The 21,791-nt window shown below is 49.7% G+C and overlaps 1 protein-coding gene across 1 annotated transcript in view; it reads left to right on the forward strand.

The window, feature by feature from the left end:
* Positions 1-21,791, forward strand: part of LOC6587230 (dynein heavy chain 10, axonemal) — a 34,862-nt gene that overhangs the window by 10,901 nt on the left and 2,170 nt on the right. Inside the window, exons 15-40 of the mRNA XM_026995193.1 lie at positions 95-253; positions 1,255-1,407; positions 1,816-2,034; positions 2,097-2,231; positions 3,433-3,854; positions 3,920-4,115; positions 5,155-5,388; positions 5,870-5,975; positions 6,394-6,514; positions 6,886-7,630; positions 7,685-8,212; positions 8,950-9,108; positions 9,605-9,715; positions 10,231-11,064; positions 11,214-11,306; positions 11,417-11,577; positions 11,678-12,002; positions 13,381-13,569; positions 13,634-14,424; positions 14,487-14,851; positions 14,923-17,228; positions 17,755-17,826; positions 18,597-19,062; positions 19,124-19,266; positions 19,552-19,882; positions 19,961-20,092. Coding sequence (XP_026850994.1) covers positions 95-253; positions 1,255-1,407; positions 1,816-2,034; positions 2,097-2,231; positions 3,433-3,854; positions 3,920-4,115; positions 5,155-5,388; positions 5,870-5,975; positions 6,394-6,514; positions 6,886-7,630; positions 7,685-8,212; positions 8,950-9,108; positions 9,605-9,715; positions 10,231-11,064; positions 11,214-11,306; positions 11,417-11,577; positions 11,678-12,002; positions 13,381-13,569; positions 13,634-14,424; positions 14,487-14,851; positions 14,923-17,228; positions 17,755-17,826; positions 18,597-19,062; positions 19,124-19,266; positions 19,552-19,882; positions 19,961-20,092 — 9,496 coding nt within the window. The remainder of the gene's footprint in view (positions 1-94; positions 254-1,254; positions 1,408-1,815; positions 2,035-2,096; positions 2,232-3,432; positions 3,855-3,919; positions 4,116-5,154; positions 5,389-5,869; positions 5,976-6,393; positions 6,515-6,885; positions 7,631-7,684; positions 8,213-8,949; positions 9,109-9,604; positions 9,716-10,230; positions 11,065-11,213; positions 11,307-11,416; positions 11,578-11,677; positions 12,003-13,380; positions 13,570-13,633; positions 14,425-14,486; positions 14,852-14,922; positions 17,229-17,754; positions 17,827-18,596; positions 19,063-19,123; positions 19,267-19,551; positions 19,883-19,960; positions 20,093-21,791) is intronic.

Here is a 21,791-nt window from a genome sequence, read left to right on the forward strand (position 1 = left end):
CAGATGGCAGTCCCACAGCCTGATTGCCAAGTCAATTCCTTGCTCAAACCCTCTCCCTCCTCACTCCCATTGCATATCCTGTGGGGCTGTGCAGACTCTCAGCACGAACCTCAACAAGACCACACGCGAGCTGGAGGACTTTAAGCTGGTCATGCAAACAATCGCCACAATTCAATCGACGACGCTGACCAACGAGCAGAAGATACACGAAATGCAGGAGACATTCACGGTTCTCAGCGAGCATAAAATTACGGTAAGAATTCTCTGCCCGTGGATCTGATCTGATCCCAATCACAGCCAATGCAAAAACCAGATTGAAACGAATTTCCATTGCATATTTTTTTTGGCGCTCTGCCCTCGATTGATTGTGATTCCTCCGCCCCAAACGCCAGCCAGCAACCACCAGGCTGGTGGCTCTTATCCAATCCCTCTAATAGCTCCACATCCACTCATCCCTCTCTGCTTTAATGAAAGTTGCTTAAGTTTGCTAACCATGGCGCTTATTTGTGTATTCAAATGAGCAGTTTTACAGAGAAAATCCCCACGCAAAATCCTACTACGGACGGGGGTAGTCCCGGACTGCGACTGTTTCTATTTCTGTTTACATATGCATATTTGGCGGTGCTGGACGAGGACCATTTCGAAATGGCTTTCCGTTTTTGGCGGTTACATAAATGCAGCAGGACACAGCGATGGAGCGGAGACCATCAGCCAACGACCAGAGTCCCAGATTAGGAGCCAACCAACCAACCAACGAACCATCTCCGGCTGCCAGTGGCTATGCGTTTCTCTGTGCTGTGCTCCGCCGTACTGTATGCCATTTTTCGGGATTCGTTTCGTTCATTTATTGATGGCATTTCGTGGCGGCGGCGACGTCGCTTAGCTTTCGGCCAGACAAAACGGAATTAACTTGCATTTTATATAAATTAATGAATGAATGCACAGACCCACACACACACGGATACACACAGCCACTGCCACTGCCACAGACGCAGACGCAGACACATTGAATGGCGTTGCAATCCGCTGCAAAGGCCAAATGAAAATTTATGCGGTGGCGGCCCTGAAAGCTATGCTATAGTTTTTTTTCCCCACTTTCCTTTTGCGTTTTGCGGTGGATGGGTGGGCGTACGGCCACGCCTCGATGGTCGTTAGTGAATTTCGGGCACTTTTCATGATTATTATTTGCACTCAGCGATAATTGAAGGACACTGGTTAATTTTCATGTGCGTTTCCTCCATTTCCCAATTGCAGTTCCCCTACGAGGACATGCTGATGGCCCACCACCTGGAGAAGCGATGGAAGCGACTGTTCCTCTCCGCGCTGTATCGTTCGGAGAAGCTGCAACCAATTAAACAAAAGTTCGCCGATATGACTTCCGTTGAAATAGACGTTTTCTGCGATGATGTAAGTTGTCAGGCGGCCCAGCCGCAGAGCAGAGTAAAGAGGAAAAGGAAGTCCTTAGGGCTGCAAATAGGATTAGGAGCGGGGGCGCTGGGCGCTGGGCGCAGGGCGCAGGGTGCTGTCGACTTTGCATTTCCGCTATTTGGCCTTTCGTTTTTTGTTCTCCAATTCTGTTTTGTTTCCTTCCCCCATTATTATTTCCTTTCAATGGCATTTTAATTGGATTTTTCCGCGCGCTCAACCATTATTGTCAATTGTTAGCGGCGGACTGCGTTGTCGTCAGCGTAAAATGAATTAACTTGAAGTGTTTATCATTTGAATTGAGGCGCAGATGACCAAGGATATTCTAGCTTCTATCTCTTTTGTGACTTTACGATGCACTAACCTGCGTTTTCTATCCATCGTTGACAGCTGGACGAATTCATCAAGGACTGGGACGAGAATGGCCCTGGGTCGGTGGGCGGAGAGCTGGAGCGCGGCGTACGCCTCATGGATCCCTATGGCCAGAAGATCAACGAGCGCGAGCTGCGACGCGAGGAGCTGGCCAATGCCGAGCGGCTCTTCGATATGCCGATGGTGGATTATCATGAATTTGGACGCGTGCAAACGGAGTACGAGGGTCTTCAGCAGGTCAGAGATACTCCCTCAAAAGAAGCCCAACGATTAAATGATCCTTTGTACTTGCTTTATAGATCTACAAACTGTATAGATCGCAGAAGGCTGCCCGCGAAGTCTGGGGCAAAACCCTATGGGCCGACCTGGATCCCACTGTTCTGACCGAGGGCGTTGAGAGCTATCTGAAAGAGTTCCGGAAATTGCCCAAACCGGTAAGCTCGGGCGACCTCCGGGCGGGGCTGGGGCGGTGCGGGAAAACTTTGCCAATTAAACAAAGTTTTTGACCTGCTTGGATTTTCATAAAATTACAGACGCCTCGAAACAACAGCAAAATACTTTTGAACTGTGAACTCATCCTCGTTCGCTCTTTCTCTCTCTCTGTCTGTGAATGGAAGGGCGGCTTGGGACAGTCGAACAGAATGAAAGATGAAAGAATGCCTCATCTCCTGCTGGGTATCAGCCGTTCGAGCATCTCCACTGCAGCCGTGGTCACCTGAATTCCCCCCGGGCCACCCACACGCCTTGCAGCGACACAATTTTGCACCTAAACTGATTATGACAAATTGATTTATTTACTTCACTAACAAGTTTTTGAGGAATTTCAGCCCCCAAAAGTTTTGTGTGCAGCCAAAAAAGTTTCTCGTGCCGGGGACTCTCCGTGTCGCCTCGTCTAGGGGGGCAGGTGGCTCAGAGAGGATGGGCTCTGGTATGGCTAGAGGACTAGATTAGTATGGCAAATATTTCATTAGTCTGGTGGGATTAATATAAATAGCGAGCAGAGTGGAGTGTGGTGTGTGTGCACAAATTTGAATATAATCATTCGACATGCACATATTTTAATGCACAGTTTTATCGCGCATAATTTCGGCGGACAGGCACGCCATGGCAGAGCACTGCTGCAAAAGGGCTCTACATAATCAGGCGTTCTAAAATGTAAATCAATTTGTTCAATATTGGAAATAATTAAAATGCCAGCCGGGGGGCTCCACTGGTCCTATCCTGTCCTGGTCTGTCCAGTCCTGTCCTGTCCTGTGTGCGTTGTCCTTTCCTCGACTTGTTGACAGTCCCAGTGCGCTGCAGTTGCCGCTGCCATTGGATTTATGTCCTCGCGTTGGTCGCGAGTGCTATGAATTTTGCATGTGCAAACAAACAGACAGCACTGTGCGCAAACAGAATGCGCTTTTTGGCTAACAACAGCAGCAGCAACAGTAACACCAACAAGAAGAGCAGTGGGAGGAGTTAACCGAGAAACCAAAAACCACCGCACCCACAGGACGGACGCGCGTTCGTCATAATTCAATGCGGGGCAACCACAGGCGGGGCAACCGCACTATTGTTTCAACTGATTTGGCATCACAGCTAACTAACCATCCTTTGGATCCGCCTTCTCTCTCCCTCTCCCCCTGCCTACAGATTCGTCTGCAGCCGGTGGGCCAGCAGGTGGAGCTGCACATGAAGCAGTTCAAGGGCACTGTTCCATTGATGGTCAGCCTCAAACATGAGGCACTGCGCGAGCGCCATTGGTTGCAGCTAATGGAGAAGACGGGTCAGTACTTCGACATGTCGCCGACGCGCTTCACGCTGGAAAATATGTTTGCCATGCAGCTGCACAAGTACCAGGAAATCGCCGAACAGATCCTCACCAATGCCATCAAGGAGTTGCAGATTGAGCGCGGAGTACGCGCCGTCGAGGATACCTGGGCGGTGATGAGCTTCAAGATACTCAAGCACTACAAGGGCATGGAGGATCGAGGCTGGGTGTTGGGACCAGTGGATGAGATTAGCCAGGTGCTGGAGGACAACGGCATGAATTTGCAGTCCATGGGGGCGAGTCAGTAAGTAAAATGAAATTAGTTTATTCAGATCTGAGTTACATTTCCCCCCCATTCGATAAACACAGATTCATTGGCCCCTTTCTGGAGACGGTTAACAAGTGGGAACGCACTCTTGCTCTGGTCTCGGAGATCATCGACGAGTGGCTGGTGGTGCAGCGCAAGTGGCTATATCTCGAGGGCATATTCATTGGCGGCGACATTCGCACACAGCTGCCGGAGGAGGCCAAGAAATTTGATGACATTGACAAGTCCTATCGAAGGGTGAGAGTCTGGAGTCCCGAGTCTCGGAGTCCTCCTTCATTGCCGAACTTGTGTTTGCTTGTTCTGGTTATTTGGTTATTGGGTTATTTGGTTGTTTGCTTTCGACCGGGAGGCCAGGGGCATGCCACCAGGCATACTTAGTATCTGCTACAATTTATTTGAGTTGATTTAATGTGTGCCGACAATATGGCGACTCCTTACTTAACGGTAAACATAATACGCATGCAAACGACTGCTTTCTATAGACACACACACATACAATAACATGCTCCTCAGAGAACACAAACACACACAAATTACACATACGCCTCGTCGGCCCAGTACGGATCCAGGGAGAGTCCTTATGTCTACAAATGCCAAGCACTTTCACCTTCCCACTCACTACTACTGCTTCATTTGCTGCTACCTACCAATACCAATACCAATACCAACGCCAATAGCCATGAAATCTGCTTTTGTATGGACACAGCCGTAGTATCTGTGTGTGTGGGTTCGGATGGATGGATGGATTTGTGTTTGTGTGTGTGTGTGTGTGTGTGTGTTTGGCGCTTAACTTCACTTAACCTTGCCAGCCGCCACTTGCTCTCTCCGGTTTGCTTTACGTTTCATTTGTAACATTTGCCGCCATATTTGATGCCATTTGTGAAATGATTTATTATTTTGATTTGCTCTCCACATTCGTGTTAAGTTCATACACTCACAATCAGATGAATCTACTAAAAAAATCATTCATTTAGACTCAGATTAAGAGTACAACTAATGCAGTTTATAATCGATTCATGATTTTTGAGGCTAACACTTACTCTTTACGTATTATACATATATATCTTGCCAAGAGGTAGAGCATCTTTTGGCCTGCCTTCCTTCCTTAAATGTTGGTTTGCTCTCTAATATGTTTGATTGTATTTCGGTTTTGGTCGTTGCGCTCATTGCCTTTCATAATAATTTACTGCCCTAACTGGCGTTACCATTGGCGGCCGCTTCACTTCAGTTCTCTCCTCTACTTTCCTCCTGTACTTTACTTCCTTTTCCATTGCAGATCATGGTCGATTGTGCCAAAAATCCGTTAGTGGTGCCATTCTGTACAATACCCGGACGCTTAGTGGATATACAAGGCTTGGGCATTGGCTTGGAAAATTGTCAGAAGTCGTTAAACGAATATTTGGACTCGAAGCGTCGCATTTTTCCGCGTTTCTATTTCATATCCACCGATGAGCTGCTCTCCATTTTGGGCAGCAGTGAGCCATCTGCAGTGCAGAACCACATCATTAAGGTGGGTACAAAAGTGGGGTCTCGAGCTTCAAGTTGCTCTGTGGGTGGGGATCTCCTCCTGTGGGCGTGGAGGTGGGCGTGGGCGTTTGGGCTATGAAGTGGGGGCTTGGTTCGGTTTTCTGGTGACAACAACAGATTTGCCAAACTGCCAGTGACATTATTTTTATGTACGACTGGGCGTGTGTGCATGTATATGAGCAAGAGTCTTGCCATAAAAGTTAATGTCACTGTTTATTCGTTCTGGCCAATGTCCATGGCGGAAATTACGCCAATTTCTGCAACACATGCATGGCACGGAAACCAGTAGTAACCAGAACCAGAACCAGAACCGAACCCACTTCCATCCAGACGTCCCTTGAGCCGTGGTAAATTTTTATGAATTTATTTGGCTTATAAATAAAAAGTATTCCTTTCTTTTTTTCGCTTTTTCCTCTGCATTGATTTTGCAATTTTCATTTTACCCTCGCCAACCCGCTTCACAGATGTACGATAATATCAAGTCTCTGCGTCTGGTCAAGGAGGGCAGCCTGACGATTGTTACCGCCATGATATCCAGCGAGGGAGAGGTCATGGAGTTCCGTCACATTGGTAGGTACAGCATTGTAATGGTTGAAATGGAGCTCCTTCCAGTTCCGTTCTGTTCCATTCCGATCCGATCCGATCCAGAGCCAAGAGCTTGCCACAATCCAACATTCAACGCAGTACGCACTGATTGCCAATTTTAAAATTGAACTTTTTTATGGCATTATTGTATTGTCTGGCAGTGGCTGCTGCGACTGGCTGTTTGGCCAATTTCTTTTAATTAATTTGAAGCCAGTCCGCAGTTGGCATTCGCCATTCGGCATCAGCATGGGTCCATGGGTCCATGGGTCCCGTCCCTCCCGGAGATGATTGCTTCTTTCTGTTCGCGCTGTACAACAGCAATTTTATCGCTGTTGTATACACACTTATTGATATTGGCAACTGGGGTTTATTTATGCGGTTATTGTTTTTGTCTTCTCGCCAGCGAGGGCCCAGGGTCGTGTCGAATACTGGATGAACGATGTGCTGGATGAAATGCGTCGCTCGAATCGCTTCATAAGCAAGACGGCCATCTACGACTTTGGCACAGATCTGGTAATTGCAAGGTAAGTGAGAGTTCGTCCGAACGTCAGCTGGGCGGCATAAAACATATTTTATGCCTCCTGCTTCACATCCTCGACACTCACATCCTTCCTCTGCTGAAACAATAAGTGAGACAATCGGCCGGAGGGGGCGACGAACAAACAGACAGACAGAGACTTCAGCAGCCAATTCCTTTTATGGCCAGTGATTTACATTGCACGGAGAGAGAGAGATGTGGACCGGGGCTCCACCTCCCACTCTCGCACTCGGACTGTATAATTTTGTCATTTCGCGCGATTTATTATTTTGTTTAAGCCGCGACGGCGCATGGCTGAGCATATTTATGGCCAATTGTTTTAAATTGACAGTCATTGGGCACTTTCGATTTCTATAGACCCGAGTGGCTAATGAACTACCAGGGAATGGTGGGTCTCGCAGCCAGTCAAGTGTGGTGGACCGCCGAGGTGGAGGAGGCCTTCGATCAGGCCCAGAACCATGGCAACATGCGTGCCATGAAGGATTTCCTCAGCAAGAACAACTACCAGATCGAGGAGCTCGTCCTCAAGGTGCGCTCCAATCTGTCGCGCAACGATCGCCTGAAGTTCAAGGCCCAGTGCACGGTCGATGTCCATGCCCGCGACATCATCGATAGCTTTGTGCGCGACAATGTCCTGGATGCCAGCGAATTCAGTTGGGAGAGCCAGCTGCGCTTCTACTGGGTGAAGTTCTACGACAATCTGCACGTCTTCCAGTGCTCAGGCAGCTTCGATTACGGCTACGAGTACATGGGTCTCAATGGACGCCTGGTGATTACCCCCCTGACGGATCGCATCTACCTGACCATCACCCAGGCCCTGCTCATGAATCTGGGCGGAGCGCCGGCCGGCCCAGCGGGTACAGGCAAAACGGAAACCGTCAAGGACTTGGCCAAGGCCATGGGTCTGCTCTGTGTGGTCACCAATTGCGGCGAGGGCATGGACTATCGTGCTGTGGGCACCATTCTTTCTGGTCTCGTCCAGTGCGGTGCCTGGGGCTGTTTCGATGAGTTTAACCGGATAGACATCTCCGTCCTTAGTGTGATATCAACGCAACTGCAGACGATACGCAATGGTTTGATACGGAAACTGGAACGATTTGTGGTATGTAGTGCAAATGATTCATTCTACTTTTATTAAATATTGAATTCCTTTCAGTTTGAAGGAGTTGAGATCAAGTTGGATCCCAAATGCGGTGTATTCGTCACCATGAATCCTGGCTATGCCGGACGCACAGAGCTGCCTGAATCGGTGAAGGCTCTGTTCCGCCCCGTGACCTGCATCAAGCCGGATCTTGAGCTAATTTGCCTGATCTCTCTCTTCTCCGATGGCTTCCTTACGGCCAAAGTGCTGGCCAAGAAGATGACGGTGCTGTATGCCCTCGCTCAGGAGCAGCTCTCGAAGCAATGCCACTACGATTGGGGTCTGCGTTCCCTCAACTCTGTGCTGCGTATGGCGGGAGTGATGAAGCGACAGTCGGAGGATCTGCCTGAGGCCGTCGTTCTGATGCGAGTGCTGCGCGATATGAACTATCCAAAGTTCATATTTGAGGATGTGCCGCTGTTCCTGGGACTCATCAAGGACTTGTTCCCCGGCATCGACTGCCCACGCGTCGGGTATCCCGACTTCAATTCCGCTGTGCGTCATGTCCTGGTCAACGATGGTTACATTTTGCTGGCCGATCAGGTGCGTCCGCCAATCGTCGGCTAGTTTCTGCCCTGTCATTACAGTGTTGACAGTAAACACAAACTGGAGACTGGAGGTTGGCCTTTCCTGGACCTGGACCTGGACCTGAACTGCTCCCGGACATGACAGTGTCCTTGTCAGTGTCCTCCTCCTGTCCTGGCACTTTGACACTTTGTAAATTGCGCCATGTCGCATAATCGCAAATGAAGGAAATGTTACAAAGCATTTTGCAGGACAGGGACCAGGCCAGGCCAGGGCAGGGCAGAGCGGGACAGAGCAGGAAAGCCCACATCCAATTTCAACTTTGCTCTGGCTCTCTCCTACTCTCCTACTCTCCAGCTCTCCTTTCTTGCTGCTGACAATTTTCACTAATACAATTTTCCATTTCTTTGGTCCTCCCACTCCTCGCCCACCCTTCCCAATGCTCATCTCCATCTCCTACTGGGTTTTTGTGCCACTTTCATCAAACAAAATGTTGCACAAATGTCGCACAAAACCACCCCGCACTGGACACCCTGCACGCCATGGACATCGCCGGATATGGACAACTGCTGGACATGTGATGTCGTCGACTCCCTGATGCTGCTGCCGTACCTGGTGTCCGCTCCTGTCCGCCTCCGGCAACATCATTTATGACAACTAAATCCCAACAACGGCAACGCCTTCGGATTTGCTTTGCTTTGCTTTGCCCCACCTCTCGCTCGCTGCACGTCTCCACGGGTTGTATGGAAGGACAGGAGGACAAAGTGGTGCAAATGTACGAGACCATGATGACCCGGCACTCGACCATGATTGTGGGCCCAACAGGTGGCGGTAAAACTGTCGTCATAAATGCTCTGGTCAAAGCGCAAACCCACATGGGCCTGCCCACCAAGTGCATTGTGCTTAACCCGAAGGTAAGTGCGGACGTACTGGACCCTACTTTTGTACTCCGCCCGCCCCACCCCACACACGGCAGGCAACACTCTCGCAAATTGCTCGACGGAAGGTCCTGCTCTGTATTTTTTCGGTCCGTTTTCTTGTCGTCTGCCTTTATGACCACCGGGGATAGGTCCTTAGGACCGTCCTGCACTTTCCCTTTGTTTTACGTATTTTGCTTTGTCCAATCTGGACTTAAGTGCTTGTGAAATTGTTCAATTGAATGTGCTATAATTAGTTGCCCAATAGATACACAGATAGAGGTATCTCCTCTAGATATCTCTCTCTCTCTTTCTCTAGAGCTCAAATAAACCAAATATTTGTGTTGATGATTTATTTCTTTAGCACACATCTGTTTATGTACATGTGCAAAAACATATCCCTTTAAATAAGTATCATTGGGCCATATGTGAAAATGTTTTTCTTACCGCTGCTCCCAGTTGCTGTTATATAATACCTTTTTTTATACCGCAGGCCTGTTCGGTTATTGAATTATACGGCTATTTGGATATGGAAACGAGAGATTGGATTGATGGATTGTTTTCAAATATATTCCGTGAAATGAATAAGCCCATCGAGCGTGAGGTATGTATGTGGTTGAAGCTGTGGTTAAGAGGGGGGAGTGAAAACACCTGCCCAGGTGGCAGACAACGCCAGACAGAGTGGCGTCGTCGTCGTCGTCGTCGTCGACGTCGTCGTTCCCAGGTGAATTTGAAGTGCAGCATCAGCGAATCTTTTTCGCACAACGCTCAATGTCAGTTCAGATTCAGTTCGAGGCTCAAATGCAGGCTGAGGGTTAGGTTAGATGCTCTCGATGGCGGTGTGCAGTACATCATTCATGCGGAAATCGCGTTCATACAGTAATAAGCTGCGATTGCACAACCACCAACCACCAGTCAGCAGTCCAGGGTCCTATCCTATCCATTCGCCTCTGCAAAGTAATCTTTCGCTTTGGCATTGGGATGGATGAGGCTGGTGGATGGTGGGAATGGGGACACCGTCAACGACGACGACGACACCAGTGACAGGCATTGTATAACACACTTAGGCTAATGCAACCCAACACCATCTACCATCTACCACCTACCACCCACCAACAGGAGCGACGCTATGCCTGCTTCGATGGCGACGTCGATGCACTGTGGATCGAGAACATGAACTCCGTGATGGATGACAACAAGCTTCTGACTCTGGCCAACGGAGAGCGCATCCGCCTCGAGAACTACTGTGCCCTGCTCTTCGAGGTGGGCAACCTGTCGTACGCCTCTCCGGCTACGGTGTCGCGTGCCGGAATGGTCTACGTGGATCCCAAGAATCTGCGCTACAATCCGTTCTGGCAGCGTTGGGTGCTCACCCGACCGGAGCCACAGCGCGAGATGCTCAACGATTTCTTCGAGAAGATCATCGTCCAGGCTATAGCCTTTATACTGGAGGGATTGGATGGCACCACGCAGGGGAATCCCCTGAAGATGGTCATAATGCAGACGGACCTCAATATGGTCACACAGTTCTGCAACATATACGATGCAATGCTGCCCGTGTATGGCCCGGGCGACAACAAGAACTACGATGAGCCCGTGCTGAAAGTGTACAATGTGGACACCTTGGAGTGCTGTTTCCTGCAGGGTGTCTATGGGTCCATGGGCGCCTGTCTGCTGGAGAAGCATCAAATTGTGTTTGACGAGTTCATGAAGCGTATTTCAGGCTTTCCCCTGTTCCAGGATACGCCGGAAAATCCGGCCAGCGGCGGACAGTTCCCACAGAGCAAGCCCACACTCTATGATTACTTCTGGGACATCGCGGAGAACTGCTGGAAGGCATGGGAGTGGATTGTGAAGCCCTATACCCACGACCCGTCGGTGAAGTTTAGTGAGATTCTTGTGCCCACGGTGGATAACACGCGCACCAATCGACTGCTGGCGCTCATGAGTGAGGTGAGCTCTATTTGTGTGTGTGTGTGTGTGTGTGTGTGTGTGTGTTTGTGGAAAACCCATTAAAGTGGCTTTGACTCTGTGCCACCTTAATAATGTTTGTATCTCTCCTTCCTGTACGCGTACGCGCGGCGCTCTCCTTTTTCCCGCAGATCAAACGACCCGTTTTGCTTGTCGGCGAGGCGGGCACATCAAAGACGGCCACCATCATGCAATATTTGCGCAATCTCAATTCGAATGTCAACGTAATTGAAAAATCTCTCCCACAAACGTCAAATCCAACGCTAACATGCTCCCCTTCTGTCACTCCTCCACTCCCACTTCCATGCCCATTCCCTGCTTCATCTCTTTTCAGATCATACTCAATATTAATTTTTCATCGAGAACCTCATCGTTGGATGTGCAACGCACATTGGAGGCAGCTGTTGAGAAACGCACCAAGGATACGTATGGGCCACCGATGGGCAAGAAAATTGCCTGCTTTATTGATGACATGAACATGCCGCAGGTGGATGAGTGAGTACAGAGGCAGGAGGCATATAGACGAGACGATAGAATGACAGAAACACTCCATACTTGCCTTTTTCCTTCTCTTAACTTCCTTTTACCTTCTCAGCTATGGCACCCAGCAGCCTATTGCCTTGCTTAAGCTCTTCTTTGAGCGTGGTGGCATGTATGACCGCGACAAAGATCTCCTTTGGAAGAAATTTAAGGACATGACCTTCTACGCGGCCATGGGAACGGCCGGCGGTGGCCGCAATGAGGTGGATCCTCGCTTCATCAGCATGTTCTCCACCTACAACATTGTGTTCCCCAACGACGAGTCGCTCATACAGATCTACTCATCCATCTTCAAGGGCCACTTGGACTTCATTAAATTCCCCGATCGATTTATGATGATTGCCGACATAATTGTCGTTATGACACTAAAGTTATTCAAGGTGGGTTCTTGGTTCTTGGCTTTATTGCAAGAGTATAATAATATTATACAGGAGCTATATTCATATTATGTGACACCTTGACTTCATTCAGTCGAAACTCTGTAGAAAGAAATCAATTCCATTCTCGAAAATGCTTTAAAGCCTCTCACAAATTTTATGAAATTCGATTTACATATGCAAATAACGACAATTTTTCATAATCTGCTTTGCTTTCCCTTTCCCCTTTCCCTTGCCACCCATCCGTCTCTCCGTTTGCTATACAATGGAAATGGAAATTATTCAATGGTCTGTAATGCACTACGTAGTCGAGCTACGAAGCGGCGTCATCGTCGTAGTCGTCGCTCTAGTCCTCTCCATCGTCCTTGTTCTCAATCTCCTAGTTGCTCCATTGGTTTTTCGAGTGCAGCTCAGTGCCGGAGCCATGCTATAGCTCTGCTGGTCCCCCGTTCTCCACCACTCCACAATGGTCACCCGCCTCGACTGCTGCCTAGTTGACTGTGTCTGTTTCTCTGTCCCTGTCCCTGTCCCTGTCCCTATGCCTCTGTATGAGTTAGAGTGTATGCCTCCTACCTCCTATCTCTTTCGGAATATCTCGGCCGGAGCAAAATTTGATTATGTTCAAGTATTGAACTGAAGATGGCTCTTTTCACAGCGGTGGGCGTGGCAAAAGTGGGGCAAGAGGCATTAGTTTATGGTCCTTTTAACAATTGTTGACACTAAAATATTATCGCATTTCATTGCGTACAGATAAAAATGCATTTGTCGCCACAATTGCCACAAGAAGCATCCCATCCCATCCTCTTCTCTCTTTTCCCAAAAAATATATAGAAAAAATGATTTACTCACACCTGCAGCTAGAGTCCGACCCGGAACAAGCACCCCATCCCCCATGGCCCATTCCTTCCTCTGCTCCTTCCTGCCACCCGAGTTCGTATGTCTTCTTTACACACTCGACGCGCGCCGGGGCAGGGATATTAATGCGCCACGAAATGGAGTGAAATGAATTATTTGAATAGAATTGCCGTTACTCAGACCCAATGCTGCCACAGCTACTGCTCGGTGGTGCTTCTGGTGCTGTTGCTGCTGCTGCTGTGGCAGGGCTGCAACTCGATAATGGCTGTAAATTCAGCAACTTGGCAATGTCCCCTCGGGCTTGTAGGAAGCCCATTTTGAATGCATATTGCTGGTCGAGATAAAATTGATTTGTGTAGCGTTGCCCCATCCTCCCTCCGTTCCAGCTCTTGCGAAGGGAAGGGGAAGGAGAAGGGGTTCTAGTTTCGTGCCACTCGGTGGCTGTCCATTGTGTGTGCAGTGGCCCGCTGCTTAATGCTAATTGTCGCCTCTGGGTGCTTCCGATTCTCCTCTGTCTCTCCCACAGATGGTAATTGTGGACCTGCCGCCAACGCCCTCAAAGTTCCACTACATCTTCAATCTGAAGGATCTGTCGCGCATCTTTGCGGGTCTGCTGCTGATCGAGCCGACATGTTTCAAGAATCTGAGAGAGTTCATCAGGGTCTGGCGCAACGAGTTTACGCGGATAATATGCGATCGACTGATTGCGGATCCCGTACGTAAATCTTGTGCATGGGTAACCAGCATGAACTTATTCATTCCCCCTTCTCTAATCCTAGGACATCAATGGTGTTCGCCGTAATCTGGCCAACGAAGTGGAAGAGCGTTTTCCGCCCGAGTTCGAGGAGGCGCATGGATTCATTGATACGACCACCGCTGAGGCAGAGGCCCAAGCCCGTCTGCTGTATGAGGCCTATGCGGATGATGCCGCCGCTGCCGAAGAGGAGGGCGAAGAGGAGGAGGAGGAAGAAGGCCCTCAGGTGATAATGTCGCTCAAGGACTATGTCCTGCGAGATCCCATACTATTTGGCGATTTCCGTAACTTCACCAACGAAGCGGAGGCGCGTCTCTATGAGGATCTCCTCGACTACGATTCGGTGTGGTCGCTGTTCATTGAGATTCTAGAGGAATACTGCGAACGCAAGCAGAAGATGACCCTCGTCCTGTTCGAGGACTGTGTGGAGCATCTGACCCGAGTGCATCGCACGCTGCGCATGAATCGCGGTCATGTTTTGCTCATCGGCGTCGGTGGCTGTGGCAAGAAATGCATCACCCGCTTGGCCGCCTTTGCCGCCGAATGTGAGGTATTCGAGATCACAATTTCGCGTGGCTACAACGAGACCGCCTTCCGAGAGGATCTCAAGGTGCTCTATACATTGGCGGGCGTTAAGCGAAAGAAGGTTGTGTTCTTGTTCACGGCAGCACAGGTGGCGGAGGAGGGCTTCCTGGAGTTGATCAACAACATTCTGACCGTGGGCCAGGTGCCAGCCTTGTTTGCAGACGAGGACAAAGATAACATTGTCAACCAAGTGCGCAAATTCGCCGAAGAAGAGGGACTCTCTGCATCCAAGTGAGCAACAGCATGACCCCTTTTTCTGTTACCCAACCACTCAATCTTTGCTCCTTCCACAGGGACTCCGTTTGGGCCTACTTCCTGCGCACCTGTGCGGAAAACCTTCACGTCGTCCTGTGCATGTCCCCAGCCGGCGAAGCACTCCGAAATCGCTGCCGCAATTTCCCCGGACTGATTGGCAGCACCTACATCGATTGGGTGTTCCCCTGGCCCAAGCAGGCGCTGTATGCGGTGGCCAAGCTGTTCCTCACCGAGCATGCCATGATACCGGCGGCCCATCGGGACAACATTATCGAGCATGTGGTTCATGTGCACACCACCATACAGCAGTACTCAAAGGACTATCTGCAGAAGCTGAGGCGCAACAACTTTGTGACACCCAAACACTATCTGGACTACATCAACACCTACCTGGGACTTTTGGGTAAGCAGTGGAGCAGTAGCAGTAGCGATAGGGCACTCTTTGGAGCACTATATAACCCGCATCTCTTGCAGAGGAGAAGCATCTGTTCATCACGCAACAGCGTCAACGGCTGGGCGAGGGCATCAAGAAGATTGAAGAGGCTTCTCTGCAGATCGATGAACTGCGGATCATTGTCACCGAGCAGAAGAAGAACGTGGCCGTTGCCTCGGAGGAGTGCGAGGCGATGCTGGTCACCATCGAGGCTTCGACGGTGAAGGCCAACACAAAGAAGGCCGAGGCCTCGGAGAAATCCGTCGAGGTGGAGATAAAGGGCAAACAGATTGCCGTGGAGAAAGAGGAGGCCGAGGAGATCTTGGCCGATGCTATGCCAGCTCTGGAGGAGGCCAGACGCGCGCTCTCCGAGCTGGAAAAGGCTCAGATCACTGAGATTCGATCCTTTGCCACGCCCCCGGCTGCCGTGCAGGTTGTGTGCGAGTGCGTGGCTATTCTGAAGGGCATCAAGGAGATTAGCTGGAAGTCGGCGAAGGGCATGATGAGCGACGTGAACTTCCTGAAGGGTCTGATGGAAATGGACTGCGAGGCCCTTACCCAGAAGCAGATCACCGCCTGCCGGAACCACATGAAGACCCAGAACCTGGACGACATGGGTAAGATATCCATAGCTGGAGCAGGACTCCTGAAGTTCGTGAAGGCCGTCCTCGGCTTCTTCGAGGTGTATCGCGAGGTGAAGCCGAAGAAGGAGCGCGTCGACTTCCTGGTGGAGGAGCAAGAAGTGCAGATCAAGCTGCTCAATCACCTGAACGCCGAAATCACTAAGCTTGAGGAAAAGCTGGCGGCCCTCAACGAGAACTATGCCATTTCCATGAAGCAGATGAAAGCCCTCACCGAGATGATGCAGCAGGCGGAGCGTCGCCTGATCGCCTCCGATAAGCTGATCAGTGGGTTGTCCTCGGAGCTGATCCGCTGGAGCGCGGAAATGGCCAGTCTGGGGCAGCAGCTGATCGACAGTGTGGGCGTTTGTCTGATTAGCTCCTCGTTCCTGGCCTACACGGGCGCCTTCACCTGGGAGTTCCGCAAAGCGATGGTGTTTGACGACTGGCTGGAGCACATCTGCTCCCTGGAAATCCCCGTGATTCTGCCGTTCAAGATTGACGCATACCTCAGCACGGACGTAGAGGTCGCGCAGTGGACCAGCGAGGGTCTGCCGCCGGACGAGCTCTCCGTGCAGAACGGCATCCTCACCATGCGCGCCTCCCGCTTCCCGCTTTGCATCGATCCCCAGCTGCAGGCTCTTCAGTGGATCCGCAAGAAGGAGTTCCGACACAACCTCAAGGTGCTGTCCTTCAGTGATTTCGACTTTTTAAAGCAGCTGGAAATGGCCATAATGTATGGTCTGCCAGTGCTCTTCGAGGACGTGGACGACTACATCGATCCTGTGATTGACGATATCCTGCAGAAGAACATCCGCGTGCAGGGAGGCCGCAAGTTCGTGATGCTCGGCGACAAGGAAGTGGACTGGGATCCCGGATTCCGTCTTTATTTGACCACCAAGTTCTCCAACCCCAAGTTCGATCCGGCAGTGTATGCCAAGGCGCTGGTCATAAACTACACGGTGACGCAGACGGGCCTGGAGGATCAGCTGCTCAGCGTGGTCGTGGGCACAGAGCGACCGGATCTAGAGCAGCAACGCGAATCCCTCATTGCCCAGACAAGCGAGAACAAACAGCTGCTGAAGCAGCTCGAGGACTCGCTGCTGCGTGAGTTGGCCACTTCCACGGGCAACATGCTGGACAATGTGGAGCTGGTGGAGACACTGGAGAACACCAAGGGCAAGGCCGGCCTGGTGATGCAACAGCTTAAGCTGGCCGCGGAAACGGCAGCCGATATCGAAATCCTCCGTAATGGCTATCGACCGACATCGAAGCGGGGAGCGGTGCTCTTCTTTGCCCTCGCCGACATGGCCACCGTCAACAGCATGTACCAGTATGCTCTGGCCGCCTATCTCGATGTGTTTGTCTACTCCCTGCGCAAGGCCGTGCCGGATACGGTGCTGAGCAAACGTCTGAATAACATAATCAAAACACTGACCGAGAATGTCTACTCGTACGGCTGCACGGGCATCTTTGAGCGGCACAAGCTGCTCTTCTCCTTCCAGATTGCCACCAAGCTGGCGCAGCGGGAGGGAGTTCTGCTGCAGACCGAGCTGGACTTCTTTATCAAGGGCAACATTGCTCTGACCAAAAGTGAACGCAGCAATCCATGCAAATGGCTGCCCGAAAAGAGCTGGGAGGATCTGCTCAAGATGGCCTTTGATTTCCCAGAGCCATTCGGTTCCTTGCCGGATCATTTCGGTCGCTACCTCACTGAATGGAAAGAGGTAAGTTTTGCCACTGCATTTGGCCTTTAAATGGTCCTTTTTTAATGCCCAAAAATGCATATCAACGAAAAGGATTGCTAAATGTTCATGTTTTTCATGTTTTCCATATTTTTTGTGTCTTCTTTTCCGATTTTCCACATTTCTCTTTTGGGGCTGCATCATCTTCAACGTCAACGTCAACTACGACTCCGATGCCGTTATCAAATTGCTGTTCCTGGTCCTGCTGCTCCGTGCTCCGTGATGTTGGTTTTGCTGCTGCTCTTTCCTTTCGGTGCTGTGACGATGCTATAAAATGGCCAACAACAACCACAACAACTTGGACAACGGATGGACGATGGGACTGGTTCTGGTTCTGGGTCTGGTTGTGGAACTGCTTCTGATTCTGACTGGCATGTGGCATTCACTGACTTCCGTTTCGTTGCCGACGCTCATTTTGCCTGCACTTATCGCCCATCGCCCATCGCCGTCGCCGTCACCGTCACCGAATGCCCATGAACTGTTCTGGTGGCCGTCCGCCCGTTCTCAGTGGTACGACTTGGAGAATCCTGAGGAGGTGGCATGTCCGGGCGACTACAACATCAATTGCAATGCATTCCAGGCAAGTGCCGGGTTGGGTCTGCTGTGTACTTTCGCTTTGCATGCTTTCAGCTCTCGAGTGGCGGCTCCTGGGTCTGGTTCGGTCTCGGGCCAGAAGCCGCTCCTCCTTCTGCTCCTGCTGCTCCTGCTACTGCTGGCGTTGCCATTGAGCGTTATTGGATTTCGTACTTTATGCTCGTTTCTAGTGGATTATTATGTACAAGCCGTACCCACAGAGACACATACCCCACGCACATACCACACTTTACTTGGGCTCTTGGGCGCTTAGTTTTACTCGACTTTCGCAACGTCCTGCAACTTTGGCGCACATTTTCATCTCAAGTTATTAGCAGCCTGTTTTTGTCAGCCAGCTCTCTCTCTAAGTCTCCCTGCCTGGCTGGTTGGCTCGCAGGCTGGCTGGCAGGCAGTATCTATGTGGTATCCTCTATATGAATGGTGTCTCTGTGTGTGTGCATTACCATATTTTATCAATTTTCCGAACCATTAGATGAGCGGCAATTTGCGCCCGCAGTCGCACTTGAAACCAGCGTCAAGCACTGAAGCGAGCCCAATTTGCACTCGAGTTTTGCTTGAAAACCGCAGCAACGACACCAACGATGGCAACGGCAATAGCAATAGCAATAGCAACATCTGCATAGGGTCCACGGCTCTTTGGGCTAACTAAGGCGCGGAGTGATGATGAGCTGTCAGGCAGAGCTCAGTGTCATTGTCATTTTGATGTACTTATTATAATGTCTAATGTTCGACAATCTCCATCTACCGCCCCCTTAGAAACTGGTGTTTTTGCGCTGCTTCCGCGTGGATCGCATCTTCCGCTGCATAAATCAATACATTGTGGAGACAATGGATGAGTTCTTCATTATGCCGCCGGTTGTGAGCTTCTCGGCCATCTATGAGCAGACATCCTGCACGATGCCCGTCTGCTTTATCCTGAGTGCTGGATCGGATCCCACCAACGATCTCATCAAGCTGGCGGACACGATCATTGGCATGGCCAACTTCTGTCACATATCGCTCGGTCAGGGGCAGGAGAAGGCTGCCCTGAAGATGCTGGACACGGCCTTGCGACAGGGCCAATGGCTGATGCTGCAGAACGGGCACTTGCTAATTCGATTTGTGCGGGAGCTGGAAAAGTACTTGGACAGAATCGAGAATCCGCATCCGGACTTTAGGCTGTGGATAACCACAGATCCCTCACCGGCATTCCCCATTGGTATACTGCAGAAGTCCCTAAAGGGTGAGAGATCAAGCCATTTGTCAGCGTTCCTGATGCTATAAGATGTTTGTCTCCTCTGCAGTTGTCACTGAACCACCCAATGGCCTGAAGCTGAATCTTCGCTCTACGTACTTTAAAGTGCGTCAGGAGCGACTCGAGAGCTGCTCCCATCGGGGATTCCGTCCCCTGGTCTATGTCCTGGCCTTCTTCCATGCCGTCGTCCAAGTAAGTGAACCAATAGATACTCCAATTTATTGTCCAGGGCGCAGTTGGTCCGTTGAGTTGAGTGTGCTCTTCAGTTGTTTATTTATTAATTTCTTAATTTTGAGTAGCTGAAAGCTTTTCAGACCCAACTGCACCGAAACTGGTTCTCAATTGATGGAGCAGCAATTGCACTCGCAGTCGTCGTTGCCTGCAGCAAATTGTTATTGATCGCTCTGTGACGATGCGGGGGAGGGGCCCTGCAATTAATCTATATACTCGTAACCGTTCCGTTCTTCACTTCCGCAGGAGCGTCGAAAATACGACAAACTTGGCTGGAACATAGCGTACGACTTCAATGATTCAGACTTTGAGGTCTGCACCGAAATCCTGCGCACCTACCTGAGTCGCTGTGCCGACGATAAGATACCCTGGAACAGTCTCAAGTATCTCATTGGCGAGGTCATGTATGGGGGTCGCGTTATTGACGATTTCGATCGGCGCATCACCAACTGCTATATGGGGGAGTATATGGGCGACTTTCTGTTTGACGAATTCCAAGTGTTCCACTTCTATGAGGATGAACACGTGGACTATTGCCTGCCCGAAGATGAGACCATACTGAAGGAGGACTATATAGGTGAGTGACGAGACAGAGGGTTCGGGTCGGTGGACCCAATGCCAGAAGCTATTTACATATGTAATGCATTGATAACAGCGCACATCGACAAACTGCCGTTGGTCAATAAGCCGGATGTGTTTGGTTTGCATCCGAACGCGGAAATCGGTTATTACACAATGGCGGCACGCAACATTTGGAACAGTTTGATTGAGCTGCAGCCGCAGACTGGTGAGTAGTGGCACACGACCAATCGAATCGAATCGAAGCGAATCGAATATGTATCCCATTTAGCCGCATTGAAGGCATATCTCTGTGGTCTAGCTCTGGGGGAATACCCGTGCATTGATAATTTGATCAGTGCTCGGGTGTGGGTGAAAAAATGATAATAATGTAATATAGATATGCGTTTACGTATGGCCGGGGCCAGGGCAGGACAGTGCAGAGCAGGCCAGGGCCCTGGTAAATGGTTCAATTTGCATGCAACGTGTGCCAATTGTCAGCCGTTTATTACATTTTATCTTGTTGTTGATTTTTATTCGCATGCCGTTGCCGTTGCCGCTGACGCTGCCGCGTGCCCTGGCTTTGCTCTGCAATGTTGTATTTTTGGCATGCTGAATTTTTAATTTAATTTAATTAATTAGTTGCGGTTTTGCAATTAACTTTATTGCATGCGCCATTATTGCAAGCACACAACAGCAATGCACACATTAAAAATTAAAATAGATGCACACACAATCGCAGACATGCCCTCCGACACATTCAGGACACACACACATACACACACACACGATGGGTCAGATTGGAGGGCAGGACAGCGGACACACATCCACTCACTTTCATTCAGTGCCCACAAATCGCAGCGAATCGAGTTCAAACCTCACCGCACCGACCGCCATCAGAAGCACCAAAAAATGGCGAAAACGTCACGCAAAAGTCGATAATTTTTGCGTTGCGAGCTTAAACGTGTTAAAACCGCCATCAGAGTGCACTTTTACCAGTGCACACCACACCCCACCCCACCCACACATGCGTTTATTTGCTACCCTGCACAGACATACACACAATGCACATGCACCAACTCATGCATATATGTATGGACCTGTAAATAACTGTATATACAATTTCGAAAACTCTTTTAAATATATTCGCACACACGAAGTGACCAAGTGGACACCCAGCGAAGTCAATGCCGGTAAAGTATTCCGCGTAAACAACAGACCCCAACCCCCAACCCGCCACCCACAAGTCGAATGAATTCCTTACTCACCCAGCCCATCCACCGCCACTGAAGTTTAAATAAAAATAATAATAATAAGGGCAAATATTTTCACTGATTAAAAATCGAGTTGAACAATTTTATTTCAATTCGCGGAGATATGGCCAAGTACCAATGGACCCAATGCTGTTCGGCCACTGCGAATTTTAAAAGTGCTACAAATAATTGCGATGGAAATACTTATCTATAGATATGTAGATACAAATCAGCGAAAGCCTATTGACAAGCAATAGATGGGAACCCATTTCAATCGCATTTAGGAAAGATTCCCGGACATATCAAACAATTAACAGATAAATTATAGATTCGGTCTGCAACCCCCGTAAAACCCTAATTAATAAAACATAGCTGCAAACTCAGTTTAGTCCCATTTAAAAGAAGCTTCGAATATCCCAAAAAACTTCATAGAAAAGGTCATTTTTCCAAGTCGAAAACTCAGTTCAGATTCATTTGATGTGCCTTCGCCTCGCCAATACGCTCGATATTCCATCGAGTAGCTCACAGAAAAATGGCCATAATTTGCATATTCATGAGCTTTAGTATTTGCTAATTGACACTTTAACAAAAAATAAAGCAGAGCATAAAAAACGTTCTATCGGGGTGCCAACACAAGCCAGATAAAAAGGAAAATTAATAAAATACTCGTCCGAA

This window comes from Drosophila persimilis, unplaced genomic scaffold (assembly GCF_003286085.1).
Source record: "Drosophila persimilis strain 14011-0111.01,24,50 unplaced genomic scaffold, DperRS2 tig00000000-arrow-pilon, whole genome shotgun sequence".
NCBI classification, from domain to species: Eukaryota; Metazoa; Arthropoda; class Insecta; order Diptera; family Drosophilidae; genus Drosophila; species Drosophila persimilis.